Source organism: Centruroides vittatus, unplaced genomic scaffold (assembly GCF_030686945.1).
Source record: "Centruroides vittatus isolate TY-2023 unplaced genomic scaffold, ASM3068694v2 contig_10, whole genome shotgun sequence".
NCBI classification, from domain to species: Eukaryota; Metazoa; Arthropoda; class Arachnida; order Scorpiones; family Buthidae; genus Centruroides; species Centruroides vittatus.
In genome coordinates, this window is record NW_027120658.1 from 6,823,087 (window position 1) to 6,843,567 (window position 20,481).

Consider the following 20,481-nt stretch of genomic DNA (forward strand, 5'->3'; position numbering starts at 1 on the left):
TTTTTTAAAAATTCAGATAGTAAATTTTACACACTACTAATTTGAATTTCCATTAGAGATGGTATAGTTAAGAAATATTAAATATTAATAAGAAAAAACCTGAAGAAAGGATTATTTTTAGATGTTTCTTCAAAACAAAAACAGATAATAGCAATGATAAAATTTTATCAGTGCCTTATCTCAAACAAGTAATTTCAAACATCAACAATAAAAATTTCCAAGAATATTTAACAAAAAAAAAATAAAGTATGATCATTAATTAAAAAGTGCATGATAATTCTTATTAAATAATGTGATTCACATTTAACATTAAAAAAAATACTTCTTATAAATTAACATGTGTTATTTTGAACATAATATGGAAATATGATTGATTAATTTTTTGTAAAAAAAATTGTTTTGTCCATAAAAATGATATATTTTAGAAAATATATAAAAAAATATAACTGACTGTTAAATGAATAAGTAAGTTTAATTGCAAAATTCTCAGCACCATATAAAAATAGAAATTTTCACTGCTTTCAGGTAAACAAATATTTTATTACATGTAAAACATTTTCAGCCTGCTTCAGTTGCAGAAATTCTTGTGTTTAGAATATCAAATGTTATAAAATCAAAGGAATAAATAAAAAAAAATTATCTAAATTTATTTTTAGCTAATTTCATTTGTATTTTGTAGTCAATTTTCATTTAGTTTAATGTTTAATATTTATATTTATGTATTAATTTGAATTTAAACAATTGTTCAATTCTATAACATTCAATATTCCATTACAAGAATTTCCATAACTGAAGCTAGCCTAAAAAAGCCATAAACATTTTACATATAATAAAACATTTGGTTTTTTTTATTATATGTAAAAGTCTAAAAGAAGTAGTGAAAATTTCTATTTTTTTATAAAAAGAAATAACTGTTAATATTAACTGTTTGGAACATTAAGAATTAATCTGTAGATATTCTTCTTATGTTTTTTCACTTATAATCCTATAAAATGGTTTTGTAAATTATATACAAATATAAAGATATACAACTATTAAGAAAAGCTATGTAACAAAATAAACCAAAATGTAGAATTTAAAAAATCAGATAACAAATTTTTTGGAACATTTTTATACAAGAAATTCAATCAATCAAAAATTTAATTTGGTACAGAAGTCAACTATGTTACCATCCTCATGCAGCCAAATAATTAGAATTAATTTTACTTATTTAATATTAAAGTAATGTACTGTACAGAAAAAACAATTGATCAAGAGTAGGATTCAGATTCAAATCCACAGTCATTAAATAAACCCACATAATATAAAAATAAAATTGATTGTTACATTAAAATAAAAATAATTTTGATTCTATAATTTATTTGATGGTGGAAAAACATATCGATGAATCATAAAATTAAAAAACTATTTCTACCTTAATAGATGAGATGTAATAAGACTGCTTCATTATCTTAACTTGTTTATGGATCAGACCATTACTTTCCAGTATTAAAGTTCGTAATCTTTAATACCTATCAGAATTATATTTTAACTTCTGTAAAAAACTGGAATATCATTTTAAAATATATATTCAATTTAAGATTTAAATCGTAATATGGAAAACGAAAAATTCATGAGAAATTTCTATTCCTACCACAAGTTATGATAGAGCACTTGATATATTACTTAAGAATAAATTATTAATATATTATTTAAGAAATTTTTATATACTAGATGATAATTATTTTTACAAAAATAATTTATTTAAGATTAAGTACATTATTATATACAGACATGAAGTATACTTACTACGAAAGATTTCAATTTTGAATATAATAAATCAAATGTTAATATTAAACTTATTGAATAGAATATTTGATATTTAGTATTATACAACTATGAAAACTCTTAAAAATCCACATAATTTTTGTAAGAATAATTTGTAGTCATGTTTATTAGCCAGATAAAATTTAAATAAACTATTAATACAAATTTAATTTGTTAAATATCTAACAACTAAAAAACAGAAAACTGTGGAAAATGTCTTGAGTTCTCATCATTTACATGATACACATTATGCCTATACAATATATAAAATTTATAGTCATTTTTTCCTTCTTTCATAGAAAAAGTTGTTTCTATTAGATATGTACAGGCATTTTGAAAGAATTTATTACTTTACATTATTTATATAAATTTGTTTTATAAAACTCTGAATTTGTACAATATTATTTGACAAACTGAAAATACATAAACAGGATTTCTAGAATATTCAAACTTGATTCAATACTTTATTAAACTGTCTGATTTATCATTGATGTCATCATGAAATCAAATTTCCAGTTTAATAATATTGCACAGTGATAAATAAGTTAAAAATTTTTCTATAAAAAACAAAGTTAATGCATAGATTTTTGCTAATAATACATAAATTATATAATGATGGATTTTCATTCGATTTTTGCTATTGGGTGCAATTATTGTCTACATCCATCTGGCATAAGTGACCGCTAATTAACTTTTATTATACTAATTTACCATCTAATTTGATCTTTGTATCGATCGTGTACACTCCATCTCTTTAATGTTTCGTAACCTAATACTATAAAAAATGAAGATATAGTTGACTGCACGAGTCTTGCCGATAAACCTTTCTTAAATATTCCAAGTTTTTCTTCTTCCCACAAATTATACAATGCCGTTGAAAAGGAATTCATTCTTTGTACCTGCAATTGATACACATTATGAATTTTGAATGTTGATAAAATCTTAGCAAAATTTTAATGATGCTTACAAATATTTTATTTTTTATATAAAAGTAGTGGCATGTAATACAAACTTGTTATACTTATATCTGCATTAACATCAAGAGTTACTTAACACTCTTAAAAAAATTCTGTAGAAAAGATTGTCTGTGCAATGGAAAACTGTTGTTCCTGGTGATTCAACATGAAAATGAAGACATTTTAGTCTTTTCTACGGAATTATTTTAATGTGTAAATTTATCAGTCATTTTTTAAAATTTGTTCTATTTCAGTGATTCACAAATTGTGGAGCATGCCTCCCAGAAGAGCACAACTCTTTCTAGAGAAGATCAAAAAATTATTGTTTATTTTCAAGTACAATTCTTGCACATACTTCATATATTATCCATACTCTAGTTTAGATAACCTATTATTAAAAACAATTGCAACTTATATCTTTGTTTTATTAACACTATTAAATTACAAGTTATTATTTTGGATATCACCAAAATCTAGTCATAATGAAACCAAAATTTAATTTCATTTAGTGGCAAAAATTTCTGTATGCTATTTTAATTTTGTTTTTAAAAGATATAATTGTATATTATCAAAGTAAGCTTGTAAATCTGAGATTTATTAGAGTAAAATATATCAAAGCAATATGATACTGGCTTAGATCGAGCTATATTACTGCTACTATTAATAATTAAAATGCTAAGTAATTTGGCCTAGAGATAAGCATTAGGCACCATCTCTTATTAAATTAAAAAATGATAATCAACTATTAAGTTTAATAAGAGATAACACTTAATGCCAATATCTAAGCCAAATTAATTAGCATTTTAATTATTAATAGTAGCAGTGATATAGTCCAATCTAATCCAGAATTATTTGGTTTTAATATAAACATTGGGCTTATAGATGTTTGTTTAAATTTGAATAAAATATATCATAAGAAAACTATAGGTCAGTACTCTTTTATGAAAAGTGTAGGGAATGTAAGAAATTTTACACCAAAAAAAAAATAATAATAAAAGAGATTGCCTCATTAAAAAGTTTGTAAATGACTGTTTACAATAGTCAAACTATAAGATAAAAATTACCCTTTTATTTATTTAAAAATAAATCATATAAATATAAATATTATATTACAAATATACAAATAATCAAGCCATTACTTATTTATGGATGTCAACCTATTTTATTAAAACTAATATCATATTTACTCAAATATAAGATGAGGTTTTTATTCATTTATAACGGCTTCAAAATTCTTGGTCGTCCTATATGTGTGAGTGAAAGCTTCTTTGTGTATTTGCAAATAATTTTTGTGAACCATGTATTTGCATTTTTTACCAGATGCTAACCCTCTTGTATTTAAAAACAAGTATTTTATCTGGGTCATTTGAATCTTTCTTGTATATTGTCAGGAGTAAAGATGAATAGCAATAGGAAAAGCAAAGCTTTTGAATTGAATTCCAGATTGAAATTCCAAAATCACATGGGAGCACAATATAAGTTTTAATCCATTTCCATGTGAAAACAGATGATTATTTGAAAATAACTCGAAGAAACTCATAAGTGTAATCATCAGAAAGTGGATTTGACTGTTAAGAATTGGCAAAAAAAAAAAAAAAAAAGGTTCCCAATTGTCCAGTTTTATGTGAACAAATTATGTTGTCGATTTTACAAGATTTTTCCTTAATGTTTAAAATGCTACTAGTTTTTGTGGGACAATGTGTATATTTACATTCATTTGACATTTTACTTCTGATTAAACGAAATAAAATTAGAATTGTATTAATAGAACTAATTTTCTTTATTTTGATCTTTAAAGTCACACCTCGTCCTATATGTGAGGTTGTCTTATATTTGAGAAAATATGGTATTTTTTATTAAAATCTAGCATTTTGAACTTTGAACTTTAGTTACTTTATTAGGTATTTTACTTTTATTACTTTCCCGGCTGTTATATATAACAGAGGGAAAACAGCCAGGTATGGTAATTGGTCAAAAAATGATCCCCAAGATTTTTACATTTTTGCACTTAGGACACCCTGAAATGTCAAGAAATACAAAAAACTTTAGGAATTTTTCTGTATGTAAGGATGTGTGTGTGTGGCATGATTTTGTTCACCCTGAAGCTTAATAACTCCCATGCTTTTTGTCAAAATTTTCTGAAATTTTGCAGGAAGGTTTATGTATTGAGGATTGATGCTATTAAATTTTGGTGGTTAAAGGTTGACGAGGAGGGGAGATAAAGGAATAGTGTGTCATATCTCAAGGAAGGTTGGATTTAATGACAATTTTACTCGTTATTGGCATTTACAATTTTTTATAAAACCCATCCCTACTCTCAAAATTAAGCTTTTTGCCATTATAATAATTAAAAATATAAGTTCTTTTTATAAAATATTGTAATTAATGGTGCCATCAAATGTGCCAGGAAAGTTAAGCAACTTGTTGCTTAAATCAGTCATTATTGGATATTTATCAGAAATGCTCAGTGACATAATACAAATTTTACAAACTTACAAAAAACTCTAAAGACTGCATTATATTTATAAATAGTAGCTATTGGATTATGACTTCATGCTGCAATGTTTTGGAAAACCAACTCAACAATGTCAAATAATGTAAACTGATTTAATAGTAACTAATGAGTATTTTAAAATATTACTATTAAAAAAATTATTGTTTCTGTATTTTATTTATTTCAAAATAAAAAAAAAGTCTTGGAAGAGAGGACATTCCATTCAAAAAACAATGTTTTTTCTTTTAATTTAAAGTTTTATTGTCAATTAAAATTTATTCAGTTTCTTTCCATCTGAAATGCCAAACAAATCTAATGACTTATTATTATTATTAAATATTCATTAAAAAAACTTGTTTTCTGAAATTTTAGTTCATACTCTTTAATGCAAAATAAACTAACAATGAAAAAGAAAAAAAAAAAAAGGAAAAATCTTAAGGTTACTACATCTAATTCAATGAGGATAAATATGTATACAAGTTTAATATAACTATTTTTTGTAATTGCAGATATTGGACAACATGCAGAAACACATCTGAAAGTCTCAATATCTTTTATACTTGATTGTCTCTTGTTCTTGTTTTAATTTGTAGAACTGAGCATAAGGCTGCATGAGAGAACGTATCATATAGTAACACAGTGACTAAGTTAGATATATAGGCCTTTATTAACTCCTCTGAGTTAATAAAGGACTATATATCTATCTTAGTCACTATGTTACTATATGATACATTCTCTCAATATCTTCAGCTTCTTCTATCTTGAAGTTGATTGCCAATAGTGATATTTCTGATGGAGAATTTTCAGATGATAATGATACTGAAGATTTTTTTCTTTGAGAGATCAGTTTCTACATATCAAAACAATATAAATAAACCAGTACATCTCAACCTGATTATAACAATGAGGAAGATTCTAAAGCCATCAGCTAAAACTCAAAGAAATAACACCTAAACACAATTTCCAGCAAACAAGTAAAAAAATTTTACTGATCAAACATTTTTGGCCACAGTTTATTGGCCCTCATCAGCAATGAATATAAAAAAACAGTTCTATCAATCAAATATTGCTGCGTCCTAATTTTTTTAAAACTTTCAAAAACATGTTCAAATGAGACTGTGATGCACAGTTCACATCATAAATAAAATGAGCAATTTTTTTACAATGTATAATGTTAAAAATGAAATTATTAATAAAATTAAATTTTATGGCAGTCTACATAAAAATTCCAGGCTGGAATGCAATCTGTGTTGAAGTAATTTCCAACCTTGTCAGCTCTGTAAACTTCTAAAGCCTCCAACAATCTTATCTCATATCAGTCAAAGACCCTGTGTACAAGAGTAGCCTCATCCCGACACTTGGAAACCCCTGGTTTGGTGGCATAACAGGCCAGAGCAGTATTAACATTTTCCTTTGTTACAATGTATTTGCATCTTGTAACCTGGCTTGAAGAAATCCATGTGTGGATCCGACATATATCAGTCTCCTGTATCAGTCCATTTTGTAATAAGATATGGTAAACCCCTGATGCTCTTGTGTCATCTGTGTTGTCTTTAGCATTTGGGTTTTCTCTTGTAAGTTCTGTATAGATTTGAATCTCTCACAATCATCTTGTAAACGTGATGTAGGGACAGTTCATAGCTAGATCTACCTGATTACCCTCTATTTTGTTAATCCGTAGTTGTTTCTGTTAAACACTTTTAACATTTCTCCTATATCCAGTTTAGTTCTCCATATAATCAAAATATCATCCATGTAACAAGTATAACTAAGGATATTGGATCAATGTGTCTGTTTAGCCAGTTTCTTGTTTTAATTTTTAGTAAATTCATTGCAGAAAAATTATTCACATACATAAAGTTGTAGAAAATAATGTTTAAATTTTTGCTGTATACTTCCTTAAGCTAGAAAATTGATACATTTGTTCATACTTTATGCGACGTAAGTATTAATGCAGACCGCAGGTTGCCCATTCCTGTCCTATATTAAGATGTTTTATCGATTACTTGTTACTTCACACTTTTCATCAATCAATATAATGTCTGATCTGTTATAATAAATTTTAGATTCACCTTCTAACTTTGTATTAAAATTAAATAGCCTTGAATAAAACTGTCTCAAAAAATTAAAATAAATTTTTAAAATGTTTACTAACTTTATTCAATTCCATTAAATTATAATTATAAATAATAATTTTAATATAATGGATGTATCACATGTTAGAGCCATATTTATACTAATATATCAATAGGATCTGCTTCATATGTAAAGAAACTGTAACTTCATTTTATTCTTTTGTTAACTGGAGAACTGCTCATGATGTTCTGAAAACTTCTTTATCCCGATATTAGGTATTTCTTCTAAAACCTTATTTAACAAAAGGGATCTGGTTGGCATTAAAAAGCTATTCAGATTCATTTTTGACAAATGAACACATTAGGTACACTTGTATTTACTGTATCCAAGCAAGATGTTCAAACCCAAACATTGCTTCATATATTGTCTCATTAGGTGTAAATGATATAATGTGACTATCATCAACAATTATGTCATTCATAACATGTTTTCTATAATGTTTATGTTGATACTTGTATGGTAATTCAACCATAAATCTCTATTTCATTTTAGAAAATAAATATCTATGATTTTGTTTATAACATTTATTATCAATAACATATAGCAACAATATTTTTCAAACTAAGTCTAATTTGCTAATCTTAAAAAATAAACTATGTAAACAAATTTCTCAGATGAACAATAAGAGGATCTAAGTTCTTTCAATATATAAAGTTGTTTAATAAGAGTGCAGAACATAAAAAAATAATATGTAATAAATTAACAAAATTATGTTAACTTGTCAAAAACGTGTTTATTTCAATTTTGAATTTTAAATAATTTAAATTTGTTTGATAATGATTATGTACTATGGTTTCAAAATTTTATATTATTTGATGAACCTAAAGATAATCCTTTAAAAGTATTGAAAGTACTTGTTCACAGAAAATAAGTGCTGAAAAATTAAAGGTAAATTTTTATAATAATATGTAATGCTAGAAGTTCATAAATTCTGAATTTTTATCATCAAAAACTTTAAATTAAAATAAATTTGTAATATATCATACTAACCCAAGCAATACAAATATTTAAAATTCAAAATAATTCCAAAGTAAAAAATGCCGTCGTATATACGACGGCATTTTTTACTTTGGAATTATATCATGCTTTTGGAATCATATTTTAATAAATAAATTACATTTATTTATTAAAATATAATTCTGTAATTATTCTTTCCAACAAATTATGTAAAATTTACCTGAATCCGTGCTCTTATAACATCTAAAGGATTTGTTATAAATGTCACTGTAATGCCACTCATAGAACCTGATATGCAGTGAATTAACATATGAGATGTCCAAAGAGGAAGGACAGATGCTAAGGTTTCTGAAAAATTAAAAATTTTTTATTTATAAAATTCAGATAAACATATTTAAAGTCTTATAAAGTCTTTACAAGAGATAAGATAAGATAATTATACAGTAGAGCATCGATTATCCGACTTAATTGGGGACTGGGGTTGGTCGGATAACCGAAAAGTATGAAAAAATACATTATTAGTATAGTGTATTAGGCCTGGTTTAAATACTAGCCTCCCTTTCATGGTCGAGCCAGTGTTGCCAGCTAAAACATGCAAAAACTTAACAAAAATGATATTAAAGTAGCCAAGACATAACCAAATATTGTAGTGCCACATCACTAGCGGACATTTGAATTTGCCGACTAGAACGCGGTTGGTTAACCGATAAGTCGGTTAATCGGGGGCCGAATAATCGATGCTCTACTGTATTTATTAAAATCAGAAACTTATCATTAGTATATAATTATATATATATATATATATACATATACAAACACACACACCATATCAGTATCATACAACCTACAATATGATACTGAATTGTATAAAGGTGGTTTAGATTCTGATGATAAAAACATATGTATTATCTTAAAAATTTTATAATTACAATTTAATCTGTGTTTATAAATTAGTTTAGATTAAAGTGTTATTTCTATATAAAATTAGTCAACTTTATAATGGTCACAATATGGTCACTGTAACATATACCGTATTTACTCGAATATAAGATGACCTCGCATATAGGACGAGGTGTGACTTTAAAGATAAAAGTAAAGAAAAATTAGATTTATTAATACAATTCTAATTTTTTTTTGTTTAATCACAAGTAAAATATTAAATGAACGTAAATGCACACATTGTCGCACAAAAATTACTGGCATTTTAATTCTTTAAGAAAACTCTTGTAAAATCGACATCATAATTTGTTCATGTAAAGCTGAAGCTAGACAATTGGAAACCTTTTTTTTTTTTTTTTGCCAATTCTTAACAGTCAAATCCACTCTCCATTGATTACACTTATGAGTTTCTTCGAATTCTGATTTTCAAATAATCATCTGTTTTCTCATGGAAATAGACTAAAACTTATATTGTGCTCCCATGTGATTTTGGAATTTCAATCTGGAATTCAATTCAAAAGCTTTGCTTTTCCTATTGCTATTCATCTTTACTCCTGACAATATACAAGAACAATTCAAACTACCCATATAAAATACTTATGTTTTTTAAATACAAGAGAGTAAGCATCTGGTAAAAAATGTGAATACACGGTTCATAAATTATTTGCAAAACTGCAAAGAATATTTCGCTCACACGTATAGGACGACCAAGGATTTTGAAGCTGTTATAAATGAATAAAAACCTCATCTTATGTGCAAGTAAATATGGTAAATCTATTTTATTATGTTCACAGAAAAGTCTAAAAATTAAATATTGATAAAAAAGTAAACTGATTTAGTTTGAGTTTCTTCATTTTGTTATTTATTTTCTATTCTATCATTACTTATATCATCATGTAATTAACCCTAGATCACAAAGCATAAATCATAAATCATTAGTACAGGAACACAAAGCTTTGTAAATTTTATGACTGTTTATTTTATTAATTAGTTTTATGTCAGAATACTGACTGACATTAATATAAAAAATATTTGATGAATCAAAACTATTGTATTGAAAAATTGATTTAGACAATTTTAGACATTGAATTATTATTATAAGATGGATTTGCAGCATTGATTTGCATGATGTTTCTTGCTGTTTATGTAGTTGCACTGGCTCAATATGTAGTAGTAAATAGTTTGTTTTTTTATGAATGGTAGATGTGAAAACTTGTTATTTCATTTTCAGATGTCAGATTCTCTCTGGGAATGGCAAGATTTTTCTGTAAAAAATTTTCTATGAAAAGGTGTAAATGTGTCTGTAAGGTGTGTGATTATAAAATCTTCATCCATGGTTTGGTTACCTCTTCAATTAGATGGATGAAGAAATCATCTCTCTTCATTTCCTTTGTGTGTCCAGCAGACTGAATAAAATGAATATTTCTACTTGGAATCCAACTAGATGATCTACTAGCAGGTTGCACAGAACAGCAATGATTACTCTAATAATTATTTTTGGAGGAATAAATATATATGCATTTTCTGAATCAGAGAGAAGACAAAATTAAAGAATGAAAAAGAATCTACATAAATTATGCCATGTAAAGACAAAATTATATTTCATGTGTATGTGAATTATTTTTTACAGAAAAATTCACATACACATTAAATATAATCATGACTATCTGTGTTCAAGGCACCACATGTAGTCACAAAGCTACGTAAAATTGACGACACCAGTTTCAATTATTCCACAAACAAAAACAATTCCAAGAATCTGCACCTGTTACAGCAATCCTGGCAACAGTGTAGGAAGGTACTAAAAACAACAGCAAGACAGCACAAAACAACAAGGAAAAATAAAAATCATAAAAATGACGAAGCTTTGTGTTCTAGGATTAAATTGAATTCCTAAAATTTTACATTTTAAATCATATTTAAGCCATGATCAGCATATCCAAATAAAATTCTTAAATTCAGTTAATACAACTTAAATACAAACTGAAGTTAATAGTTCTGATATAACTAGGACAACACATGACTTTGTTGTATCATGATATAAATGAGGAAGAGACAAAAAGAAAGAAGTGATCCTTGTACCTGATAGTAACAGACAGGAGAGGAGAATTTTGCACTTGTTGCTATGAGAGGCTATCTTTGCACCTGCCAGCCATAGGAGATGCTTGCAATGGCCAGGCATACAGAGACAATTCCTGCACTTTATGACATGGTGAGACAATCTGAGAACAAAGCAATTGATGCCAATACTGACCAGTGGCTAAGTGGATAAAACCACTGAACACTGGTAGTTGTTGTGAGTTTGCACCTGGCTAATGGGCTGGCTATGTTGAGTTTTCCAGGATTTCTTCATGTTAGTAACACCTAAATATGGGCCAGTTTCCCTTAAAAGACCTCTCAAGAGGCATTCCCTCTTGGCAGATCACTCATGTGTTGCATTGCCATATACAAATAAACCCAAAACTAAAAGCAATAAATGCCAACTGCTTTGTTCTTGTATTCTGTTCAGTTTTTGCATTTATTTTCTGTTAGGTGCATGCAATGTTAGTTTTTTTATTTGACCCATAAATTTCATTAGGCATGCTCAAGGAGCACAGACATCATCACTTTGACCCTATTTTATATTGAAAACAAAATGATAAAATCCTATTTTCTAGGCTTACATTTTATTACATTTCTGAATTTTTCATTACAATCAATATAAAATGGCAAAATTTTATCAAAATCAGCCCATCGAATTTGGAGAACAAACTCAATTCTATAAGCCAAATAGAAGACATGCTCACAATCCTTAGGACATTGTATGCTTTTTCAATGTGCTCTTGTCAAAACCTTGTATCTCAAAAATGAAGTCATGGACCTTCATTTTTTATTTCATTTTTGGATTCTTCATAGTAATTAATAAAAAATAGGAAAGTTTTATCAAACAGATTTCAGGAATGAATGCAAATGCTCTACCTCAATCAAGTCTATACTTATTCAAATTTCTTTTTTTTCAAATATAAATATTCTTAAATTCTAGTGAACTTTTAACATTATAATTGTGAATATTGTAATCTAAAACTGAATTTGTAAGAAATATTCATTTCTTCTTACAGATGTTGAATAATTAATATGAACAATGTTGAAAATATTAATGCTTTTTTTAAAATTTATATATTATTTTAATCTAAAAACTTAAAATTAGTCTCAAGTAGTATTGAACATTACATTTTTATTTCATATTATTATTATTATTATTATGTTGGGTTAAGTTAGATATACTCGGTTAACACCGGTGGCTAAGTACTATGCCGGACCAAAGTCAAGGCATAGTAACCAAAACAGAAATTAAATGAAGTGTATCAGTGTGTCGTGTCAGTATCCAGGAATTTTCCTAACAATATGGCATGTATTCAATATAGTGGCCTTCTGTAATGTGATGTATGTATTTCTATTCAATTGCAATGTTCCCAGGCTTTTGTGTAGTATGTGCAGTATCACACCTGTAGAGGAGAGAACAACAGGTACAATAAGCATCCTATCCATCCTCCACAGGTACTTTATTTCCTGGGCAAGTTCTGTGTGTACTTGCTAATTTTATCAGTGAATGTATTTTGCATATTGTGAGTGTTTGAAATGGACATGTCTATAATGTATGTGATTTTACTGTGTTTGTCAATGAGTGTGATGTCTAGTCTGTTGTGGTAAATTGTTTTATCTCGATTATCTGTGATTATGGCTCTGTCATAGTACATTTTGTGCATGTTGTTTTCCAATACTGTCAGTGGAATGTATTTGTAGTATGGTTCGTGGATGTCTACTAATTTGTGTTTCTTTGCAAGCTCTTGGCGTATTATATTTGCTACTTGATTATGTCTGTGTAAATAATCTGTCTGTGCCAAGAGCTTGCAACCAGAAGTGATGTGTTGTATAGTTTCTGGCATGATGTGACATTTTCTGCATGTGTCATTTGAGTGTTGTATCTTTGAGTATGTGTTTTCTGTAGTTTTTAGTATTTATGATTTTTATTATTATTATAAATATATATAACAAAATAATAAATCAAAAACACACTGCAATATATGACTTACTTCCAACACAAAACCAAAAAATGGTTAGTGAAAGGTGTACAGTTGAGTTACCCACTGTTTTTTGGTTTTGGGTTGAAAGTAAGTCTTATAAATATATATATATTGGAAGAATCATTGATATTTCCAAAAGATAAATTTAGTCATTAATCTTACAGATAGGCAAACCATTTTTGTATAAGTAATTATTATTGATTATTCATAAAATATTGACTAGATCTATATATTGATAATTCTTTTTATATTTAACATAGAATAATAGCCAAAGATATAAAGCCAAATTCTTCAAAGGCTATAACTGTTAATTATTAACAATTCAATTATCCAACTTCAGTTAAGCAGCAATAGCTTTCTCAGTCATGTGACACTGATGATTGAATAGCTAGTCTCTGAAAAATTTATAAATTTACATGAATCCTTTAATTACAGCTATTTCCATCAATCAGAAAAATAGTTTACTTGATATAGAAATTAAAAATAAAATCTCTAACATCTAAAACAAATCATAATAATTGGAATTTTATTAATTATCCATAAAATAGTTTAAATTACATTTTTTCTAAAAAGAAAAGAGAATCATCTGAAAATTTACTGTTCTAATTTGTGATAGAAGAACATTTCCCAAGTGATTAAGAAAAGACCTGTTACTGTTTACTTTTAAAGTTGTTGTTAATAATAAAACATAATATTATACATAAACAGGGTGTCTCAAAAATACACAGCATAACCTTAGAAATGAGTTTCCCATATGTAGACAATAAAAGTGGTTTATAACAACAGGTGTAAAATGCTTGGTTTCAGAGTTTTCAAGATCTGTCTTTGGCACAACAATTCTCGAAAGTATGATATTGCAGATATACAAAGTGAAGGGTGACATCATGGGAAGAGTAAACAAATGTTTCTTCATAATATAAGTAAACACCTACTCAAAACCTTTAAATAGTTCAGCCAAACTTTAATATTTCGAATGTTCGAACAAGACTGAAAACGTTCGAAATATTAAAGTTTGGCTGCACTATTTACAGTTTTAAGTAGGTGTTTAGTTATATTATGCAGACCCAGAAGAATCATAATGTAAGGTAGTTTACTTGTAAGTTTTCATGAATATAATAATGTATTATGTTATTCAATTTTAACACTTCTCTTACTTGTTAGGGAAAAAAATTTATTTAAGTAACACTTTGAAATCATGCTTTAGATTTGTGAATGTTTTACAATTGCATCTATAATTCTACATTATTAAACTTTATTTCATTACCATTTTGTTCTTACATTTTTGCTCTTTCATGAGGTTTTTTTTATATCTTATAAAAGATATTCATATAATTTTTATTAGATAATCTTTATTTAATAATGAAAAACACAATATTTAATTCCAACTTAACAGCTGAATATAAGAACAAAATGAAATCACTATTCTTTGGGTTAAGGATATATTTCAGAATACAATCATGCAATAATTTACTATAAGAATGGGGGAAAAACATAGATGAAACGAAAATGCCCTCTTATTTTGTCATGACTAATCATTAAGAACAAATAGCATTCCATTCCAGGGACAATCTTTTATTTGAGGCTATGCCTCTGCAAAAATATGGAAAACAGTTTTAAAAGTTCACAATGAAACAAAAAAGTTTACATTATTTTTTTTTGTTTTAAAATTTAAAAAATTAGAAAAAGTAATAAATAAAGTATAATTGTGTAAGTCACTATAGATTCTGTAAAACATTCGAAAATCATCTTTTAAACGTTCTCTAAATATTTGTTAATATGACATAACCATTAATAATTTTAAAGCTTTGTTAAAATTTAAAGATCCATTAAAAAATTACAGAATAAGAAATACATGTTATGTTATTATTTACAGATATTTTAATAGTTAAAATGTATGCATCTTTATTATTTTTTTTAATTTGGAAGTGATTTAATTTGTATTTTTTATAAACAGCTGTATTTATTTAGCATCTACATAATAATATTTTTAAGTTAGTCCAAACTTGAAAAATATTATTAATTTTTTAATAATTTCATAATTATAAAAAAATCTTGTTTTTTTATACCCAGAAATTTTTAAATTGCTTTTTGTTCTATTAAAATATATATTAAATGCTAACTTATAAATTGATCAAGCAATAAAAATACAGTGAAACCTTGCTTAACAAGCTCTTCGCTCAATGAGTATTTCGCATAATGAGCAAAACAAATTGTAAAAATTTGTCTCGCTTAACAAGCAATATTTTGCATAACGAGTGATGAGGAGAGGGAAAGTCCTGAATTGTGCGCATGCGGCATGCTCAATCAGCCTGTGTTTAGCGCTTGTTCCACTAGCATCTTAGTGTCGCTTGTAATCACATATTTTTCCAAACTTGTGTTCACACATATTACAGTAGAGTGTCGTTTATCCGAATCAATTGGGGACTGGGGTTGTTCGGATAACTGATTTTTAGGATAATCAATTATGTACGAAAAAAATATTAACCTATCCGATGTTGAAATTTTTCTCCATTGTGTCACTTCACATTGAATTTTCGGTGATTTTAAACTTAACAAAAATTTTTATAATAATAATCGAGGCTATTGTATCGTTAAAAATTATTTCTTTATTTTGTACAAACAAAATAAATATATTGAAAAATATAAAAACAAAAAAATTATACTTTAGAAGTTAATCTAGTATCAAAAACGTTCAATTCAGCACAACACAGTCTGACTGGAAAGCTTTCGGTTAACCGACATTTCAGTTGACTGGCTTTCGAATAAACAAAGCTCTACCGTACTTATAAACATCAACAACCGTAGCCTGTTATACAATAAACATGCCAAACGATATGCCAAATTCTTGGATCATTAAATTTAATGACTGATTCCAAATTAAATTTTAGAAATGTCTGAATTAAAAATTAACTATTTATAATTATTAAATTTAATACGAGATGGAAACATAACTGCCTACCTCTAGTCAAATTAATTAATTTCTAATATTTAATTATAGCTTTTACATAACCCAAGAATTTGGCATATCGTTTGGAGTGTTTATCAAACATATTACTTGTGAATTTTTTTTTTTTTTGTTTCTGCAAATCAAATTCTCATTCTACATTAGAAGAAAAGATGATGATGATTCACACTTCTTAACAGTGTATATTGTACAATTTTTTTCAAATAAACATTATACATAAAACATTTGAGCATTTTTTCGGTGTGGAATGCATTATCGTATTTTACATTAATTTCTATGGGAAAAATTGTTTCACTTAACGAGTGTTTCACATTACAAGTAAGACTCAGGAATGAATTATGCTCATTAAGTGAGGTTCCACTGTAAATGAAAAATACATCAAAATGTGGGGTTTTTTTTAATAATAATCTCCATTTATTTTTATGTTTAGTAACAATGTAAATGGAATTTGTATGACAGCAACTCTCTGAATGGTAATGCTGTGTGAACTCTACCTGTTGTAAGCAGCATGAGTATCATACCTAGAAACGATTATTGTATCATGGGTCTGTCTATGTCACAAAACTGTTCACATCACTTTACATAAGAGGAACTTGTTCTTGAAGTTATGCTTTTGAGACACCCTCTATATATATATATGATAGTACTGTAATAAGTTAACAATTTGCCATACCTGAATAAAGTGGGTAGAACATCCACCATAATCCACTGCTTGGAACATATGCACACAATGAAGCAAAGTAACCTCTGTAGAAACCTTTTACACCTTCTAGCCTATATAATTCCTTTGTTATTCTTAAACCTAATTTTTTTCTACTTCCATTTTCATACTTAATGTTCAATGGATTTGAATGTTGACAATCAAATTTTCCTTGACTTGTAGTTTGACCCAATACCATCATGTGTTGAGATATAACATCAAATGGAGTAATTATTGTTTGTCCAACTAAAGAACCACATCCTCCTCCAATAAAACCTTTAATTCTTCCGTCATTGATGCCAGCATATTTAGAAAGTAGATGACGAACTTTCTCGTAAGTTGTGATATAACCAAATCCAGATATGATCTGAATTGTATTTATCCAAAATCCTTTATATAAACCAGATAATCCTTCATAACGAAGAATTTTTAAAAATGCATCTAAAGTACCAGTGTATATAGCATTTCTTTTCTGAATTTGTAAGCGAGTTTTGATCACTGTGAAGGGATATAGAACACCTCTTAATGTAAAAGAATTTAACATACTGAGACTAAAAAACCTACTCTTGTCCATCATTTCCCACTCAATTGTAATAATGCGCTGTGGTTCCATATTTTTTTTCAAATAAACTCCAAATGCCATTACATAAAGTTAAAAACATACAAGATATTCAAATACTTGCTGAATGTTTCTTTTTTCATTCAATAATTTTTCACATATATTATTCAACAGTTCAACATCATTTTCATTTAACTGGAAAATAAAATAATATTTTAGATAAACAGAATGTAAAACAGATTCTGATATAGAAAGTATATAGTTAGTCTAGTTTAACAAATTTTGAGATTTCTGAAATTAAGTTGATGTTTACTTCTTTTAATGAATAGGAATTATTTAAGAATATTAATATATATTAAACTTGTTATCTATAAAAATATTTATACTTTATTATAAATATAAATAATTATAATAAATGTTGGATGACATAGTTTAATATGTAATCATGTATACTGAAGATTATTTTAATCATAGATCAAATTTGATGACCTAAATTTTTACTTTTTCATTTTGCTTTGAATATTCTTGTCTTACAAAGAAGAAAAAACATTAATATGTAAATTTGAAAATGAATCCTTGCATTAAAAAAGTAACTAAATATCAATACTACTTAAGATATACCCTAGTTAGTATTGATATTTATTTTACAACTGGAATAGAAAAGTGAAAGATAATTTAACACAATTTTTTAATAAAGTCTAGTATGCTACTCATGCCAAGTAATATTAATATGAAGAGAACTCACGCCTGAAGATGACAGAAATACATTCGTCGAAAGTGCTCGAAAGAAAATATTTGGTAACGCTGTATACAGTGAGTTTTCTTTATATTAACACAATTTTAATAAGCATATTAAGATTAAATTTAATGCACAAATTTCATAAATTAAAAGATACTTTTTAAGAAATGAATTAAAGCAATAATTGTTATTAGTAATATTATTATTGCCAGATACAATAAATTTCTCATTTTTATTGTGTTGAAAATGCGATTTAAAAAATTAAAATAACTAATAAAAGATATTAGAACAAATAATTAAATAGAGTAATCAAACATCACTAGATATCTTTATGCAGCTCTATATGTATATGTATTTTATGCAGCTCTATAATTGGTCCAGAAGAAATCTGGTATTTGATTACTTGATATAGGGCCTAGGTCTAGTAGCAGTTCTTGACAAATTGAATTATAAATAGAACAAAAACTATCATGTGAATTATATAAAATGAAGAGGACAAGCATAATTCGGCTAATTACTATTTACCTAGTCAAAAACACAGTAAGACTACTGTAACAAGTGAGAGCTGTATGTTTCAGAGCATTACACATGGATCTCGACTTTGTATCTTTAGATCTAATATTGACAGGATGAAAGTGTCCATGTTCAGATCAAATGCTGATCTGAACGTAGACACTTTCATCCTGTCAATCAGTAACATAAAATGATATTGCTTATAACTATTTATTATAACAGATAAAAGCAATTTAATCTATATTTAGCCATGTTTACATAAAAGTTTACATTAAAGAGTTAATAAACTGATCATCATACCTTTAAGGGTAATTATATCTTTAAGTTTAACTGAAGAATAAGAGAGAAATTGATAAATATAAAATTTGAGATAACAATTTTAATATATTAAATAAAACACGTTTTGATAAATTAAATAAAATTACTAAATATTTACCTAATTATTAACAAAATCTATCGTCAGTAAATCATAATACTAACGAAAAATATATAAGATGGTTTTTCATTCAAAACTTTCCACGAATAATACGTAAGTGACTCACAAAAAGTTACCGGCAAACTGGCAATTACATCACAAATTACATCCACTACTCGTCGCCATTTTTGCGTACAGCGCCATCTGGAAAAATTGAAATAATCGGGAGGAAAAATTAAAATAATCGAGAGGGAAAATAAATATTGTTTTTAATAAAAATTATTTAAAATCATAGTTTATTAATTGTTGTACTAACATGCTTTGGACTTTAAAATATAACTAAATAATTGTTTTAATAAATACATTAAAAAAATCGTAAACACATTTTTGTTAAAGTTTTGGACTCGTAAGACATCATATGTTTAATTTTGTACATTCTTAGTTATACTGCAATTGTAATAAATTGTATCAATTCAATAACTTCATAACAAAAGTAAAAATTCACTAATAGCCTTGGATACGTAATGCTATCACTCGAAAAATGAAGCTAAGCGGTTGGCCGAGGCGATAAGCGATCATCCTATCGTTCTGGGAAACCCAAAATTAAATTCAGGCAAGGAACTCCCCAAAAATGTTTCATAGCCAATCAGTCTTAGATACTTCGTGTGTCGGGCTTAACATACAATATTTAATCTTTATTGTGGGCCTGCAAATTCACACCGGATATGGAAAAACAAAGCGATCTTAATGCCCACAGTACAACGGCCGGATGGCCGAGCGGTACAGGTTATCAGCCTGCCGCCCTGGAGAACCCGGGATCGAACCCGGGATCGAACCCGGGATCGAATCCGGAGGGGTCAAAAATTTTTTCGGGAAATTTCCCCAGGAATTTTTCGGGGGTGGTCCGTCCCTCCCTACCTGGCCGCCCATTGTGGGCCTGACAGAACCCATAATGAGCTTGTTATAAGAGGCCCTCTTAGTGCCCAGGGCGGAGAGTTACAAAAAAAGAAAAAAAATGCCCACAGTACGGAAGAGTTAAAAATACGAAAAGTAAAAACTATTTAAACATTTAAAATTTATAGCTACATAAAAAAGTGAAAATAAATCTTTGAAATTAAATTTGTTGTTAAAAGTTTTTCTGATATCATTAGCGAAGTTGAGGCCGAAGTTTCAAATGTGAAAACGTGTACGTCGGACGTTCAGCGCCACCTTCCTGTAAGCCTAGAAGTTTGACAATG

General features: G+C 27.3%; 1 protein-coding gene across 2 annotated transcripts; it reads right to left on the reverse strand.

The window, feature by feature from the left end:
• Positions 1-1,790: 1,790 nt before the first annotated feature.
• Positions 1,791-19,447, reverse strand: LOC136978660 (solute carrier family 25 member 44). 2 transcript variants are annotated; one of them, XM_067274519.1, is made up of 4 exons: positions 19,129-19,236; positions 16,991-17,771; positions 8,570-8,697; positions 1,791-2,705 (listed from the first exon to the last, which is right to left on the reverse strand). In XM_067274519.1, exons 2-4 carry the CDS (start codon positions 17,658-17,660, stop codon positions 2,514-2,516), a joined length of 990 nt encoding a protein of 329 aa, XP_067130620.1. In that variant the 5' UTR covers positions 17,661-17,771; positions 19,129-19,236; the 3' UTR covers positions 1,791-2,513. The 2 variants fall into 2 exon arrangements, with proteins under 2 accessions (XP_067130620.1, XP_067130538.1); XM_067274437.1 differs by lacking the exon at positions 19,129-19,236 and adding an exon at positions 19,371-19,447 and having other exon boundaries at positions 1,792-2,705.
• Between the last annotated feature and the right edge of the window lie 1,034 nt (positions 19,448-20,481).